Source organism: Lampetra fluviatilis, chromosome 76, assembly GCF_964198595.1.
Source record: "Lampetra fluviatilis chromosome 76, kcLamFluv1.1, whole genome shotgun sequence".
Lineage (NCBI taxonomy): Eukaryota > Metazoa > Chordata > Hyperoartia > Petromyzontiformes > Petromyzontidae > Lampetra > Lampetra fluviatilis.
In genome coordinates, this window is record NC_136350.1 from 3,718,121 (window position 1) to 3,722,849 (window position 4,729).

The 4,729-nt window shown below is 48.7% G+C and overlaps 1 protein-coding gene across 3 annotated transcripts in view; it reads left to right on the forward strand.

The window, feature by feature from the left end:
* The first annotated feature begins 505 nt into the window (after positions 1-505).
* Positions 506-4,729, forward strand: part of LOC144953428 (beta-catenin-interacting protein 1-like) — a 4,849-nt gene continuing 625 nt past the window's right edge. Inside the window, exons 1-2 of one of the 3 annotated variants that reach the window (XM_078884004.1) lie at positions 506-637; positions 3,963-4,044. In XM_078884004.1, coding sequence (XP_078740130.1) covers positions 506-637; positions 3,963-4,044 — 214 coding nt within the window. Of the gene's footprint in view, positions 638-761; positions 878-999; positions 1,126-3,962; positions 4,046-4,729 lie in introns of those variants that run through there. The other 2 variants (XR_013640807.1, XR_013640808.1) reach the window with 2 other exon arrangements.

Consider the following 4,729-nt stretch of genomic DNA (forward strand, 5'->3'; position numbering starts at 1 on the left):
CTCGCTACTAGCAGGACTTGCCCCTACAGCCTGCTAGAGGCTACACGGGGGATCTTTGTCTGTGTGTAGGTGCTACCAACAGCACTTGCCCCTACATCCTGCTAGAGGCTACACGGGGGAGCTTTGTGTGTAGCTGCTACTAACAGCCCTTGCCCCTACAGCCTGCTAGAGGCTACGCGGGGGAGCTTTGTCTGTGTGTAGGTGCTACTGACAGCACTTGCCCCTACAGCCTGCTAGAGGCTACACGGGGGATCTTTGTCTTTGGGGAGCGGTGGTGTACTAGTTCGCGCTACTACAGCCCGCCCGAGTATGGGTCTCTGTGGGTCTCTATGAGTGTGGGTCTCTGTCTCTCTGTCTCTCTGTGTGTCTGTGTCTCTCTTTGTGTCTCTGTGTCTCTCTCTGTGTCTCTGTGTATCTGTGTCTCTGTGTCTCTCTGTCTCTGTGTCTCTCTGTCTCTGTCTCTGTGTCTATCTGTCTCTGTCTCTGTGTCTCTGTCTGCCTGTAGATGAGTCACGGATTGCCGGGTGGAGCCGAGGGCGGTGCCCTGGGGGGAGGCCCCGGGGCCGATCGGCCCCTCGACTCCTTCTCCAGGCAGAAGGTGCGAGTCTTCCTGGCGCTACGCAGGATGGGAGCCACGGTGAGACTCATTCATACACACTCACTCATACACTCACTCACTGACTAGTACACACACACACTCACTCACTCACACATTCACTCACTCACACACTCACTAGTACACTCACACACTCACTCACACACTCACACACTCACTCACACACTCACACACTCACACACTCACACACTCACTCACTCACTCACCTTCTCGAGGCAGAAGGTGCGAGTCTTCCTGGCGCTACGCAGGATGGGAGCCACGGTGAGACTCATTCATACACACTCACTCATACACTCACTCGCTGACTAGTACACACACACACTCACTCACTCACACATTCACTCACTCACACACTCACTAGTACACTCACACACTCACTCACACACTCACACACTCACTCACACACTCACACACTCACACACTCACACACTCACACACTCACTCACTCACTCACCTTCTCGAGGCAGAAGGTGTGAGTCTTCCTGGCGCTACGCAGGATGGGAGCCACGGTGAGACTCATTCATACACACTCACTCATACACTCACTCACTGACTAGTACACACACACACTCACTCACACATTCACTCACTCACTAGTACACTCACACACTCACTCACTCACACACTCACTCACTCACTCACACATTCACTCACTCACACATTCACTAGTACACTCACACATTCACTCACACACTCACACACTCACACACTCACTCACACACTCACACACTCACACACTCACACACTCACTCACACACTCACACACTCACACACTCACACACACACTCACACACACACTCACTCACTCACCTTCTCGAGGCAGAAGGTGCGAGTCTTCCTGGCGCTACGCAGGATGGGAGCCACAGTGAGACTCATTCATACACACTCACTCATACACTCACTCGCTGACTAGTACACACACTCACACACTCACTCACTCACGCACTCACACACTCACTCATACACTCACTCACACACTCACACACTCACTCATACACTCACTCACTCACTCATACACTCACTCATACACTCACTCATACACTCACTCATACACACACTCACTCATACACTCACTCATACACTCACTCACTCACTCATACACTCACTAGTACACTCAATCATACACACACTCACTCATACACTCACTCATACACTCACTCACTCATACACTCACTAGTACACTCACTCATACACTCACTCACTTATACACTCACACACTCACTCATACACTCACTCACACACTCACACACTCACACACTCACTCATACACTCACTCATACACTCACTCATACACTCACACACTCACTCATACACTCACTCATACACACACTCACTCACACACTCACTCATACACTCACACACTCACTCATACACTCACTCATACACTCACTCACACACTCACTCATACACTCACTCATACACTCACACACTCACTCATACACTCACACACTCACTCATACACTCACACACTCACTCATACACTCACTCATACACACACTCACTCACACACTCACTCATACACTCACACACTCACTCATACACTCACTCATACACTCACTCATACACTCACTAGTACACTCACTCATATACTCATTCACTTATACACTCACTCACTCATACACTCACTCATACACACACTCACTCATACACTCACTCATACACTCACTCATACACTCACTCATACACTCACTCATACACACACTCACTCATACACTCACTCATACACTCACTCACTCACTCATACACTCACTAGTACACTCACTCATACACTCACTCACTTATACACTCACTCACACACTCATACACTCACTAGTACACTCACTCATACACTCACTCACACACTCATACACTCACTAGTATACTCACTCACTCATACACTCACTCACTAGTACACTCACTCACTCATACACTCACTCACTTATACACTCACTCATACACTCACTCACTCACACACTCACTCATACACTCACTCACTCACTCATACACTCACTCACTTATACACTCACTCACTCACTCATACACACACTCACTCATACACTCACTCATACACTCATTCACTCACTCATACACTCACTCATACACTCACTCATTCACTCACTCATACACTTACTGATACACTCACTCACTCACACACTCACTCGCACACTCACTCACACACTCATACACTCACTCACTCATACACTCACTCACTCACACACTCACTCGCACACTCACTCACACACTCATACACTCACTCACTCATACACTCACTCACTTATACACTCACTCACTCACTCATACACTCACTCACTCACACACTCACTCACACACTCACTCACTCACACACTCATACACACACTCACTCACTCATACACTCACTCACTCATACACTCACTCACTCATACACTTACTGATACACTCACTCACTCACTCATACACTCACTCACACACTCACTCACACACTCACTCACTCACACACTCCACTCATACACACACTCACTCACTCACACACTCACACACTCACTCACTCATACACTCACTGACTAGTACACTCACTCATACACTCACACACTCATACACACTCACTCATACACTCACTCACTCACTCATACACTTACTCACTAATACACTCACTCACTCATACACTTACTGATACACTCACTCACTCATACACTCACTCACTCATACACTCACTCACTCACTCATACACTCACTCATACACTCACTCACTCATACACACTCACTCATACACTCACTCACTCACTCATACACTTACTCACTAATACACTCACTCACTCATACACTTACTGATACACTCACTCACTCATACACTCACTCACTCACTCATACACTCACTCACTCATACACTCACTCATACACTCACTCACTCATACACTCACTCACTCATACACTCACTCACTCATACACTCACTCATACACTCACTCACTCATACACTCACTCACTCATACACTTACTCATACACTCACAAACTCACTCACCCGTCCACTCGCACACCGACTCGCCCACTCACCCCCCCACCAACACACTCACCCCCCCACTCACCCACCCACTCACCCCCCCCACTCACCCCCCCACTCACCCACTCACTCACCCCCCCACTCACCCCCCCACTCACTCACCCCCCCCACTCACCCCCCCACTCACCCACTCACACACCCACCCACTCACCCACTCACCCACTCACTCACCCCCCCACTCACCCCCCCACTCACCCACCCACTCACTCACCCCCCCACTCACCCACCCACTCACTCACCCGCCTGTGACCTTGTGTGACCCTGTGACCCCCGTGTGACCCCTGTGTGACCCCCGTGTGACCCTTGTGTGACCTCCCCCCCCCACCAGTTAAAGGCGGAGGAAGAGCAGTTCCTGCAGATCCACGCCCCCCACGAGCTGCGGAAGATGTCTCCAGCCTCTCACGACCAAGGTGAACCATCAACTAGTCACTAACTAGTCACTAACTAGCCACTAACTAGTTAGTTACTAGTCACTAACTAGTTAGTAACTAGTTAGTTAGCTGCGGAAGATGTCTGCAGCCTCTCACGACCAAGGTGAACCATCAACTAGTCACTAACTAGTCACTAACTAGTCACTAACTAGCCACTAACTAGTTAGTGACTAGTTAGTTAGCTGAGGAAGATGTCTGCAGCCTCTCACGACCAAGGTGAACCATCAGTAACTAGTCACTAACTAGCCACTAACTAGTCACTAACTAGTCACTAACTAGTTAGTTACTAGTTAGTTAGCTGCGGAAGATGTCTCCAGCCTCTCACGACCAAGGTGAACCATCAGTAACTAGTCACTAACTAGTCACTAACTAGTCACTAACTAGTCACTAACTAGTCACTAACTAGTCACTAACTAGTCACTAACTAGTTAGTTAGCTGCGGAAGATGTCTCCAGCCTCTCACGACCACGGTGAACCATCAGTAACTAGTCGCTAACTAGTCACTAACTAGTCACTAACTAGTCACTAACTAGTCACTAACTAGTCACTAACTAGTAACTAACTAGTCACTAACTAGTTAGTTACTAGTTAGTTAGCTGAGGAAGATGTCTGCAGCCTCTCACGACCAAGGTGAACCATCAGCTAGTCACTAACTAGTCACTAA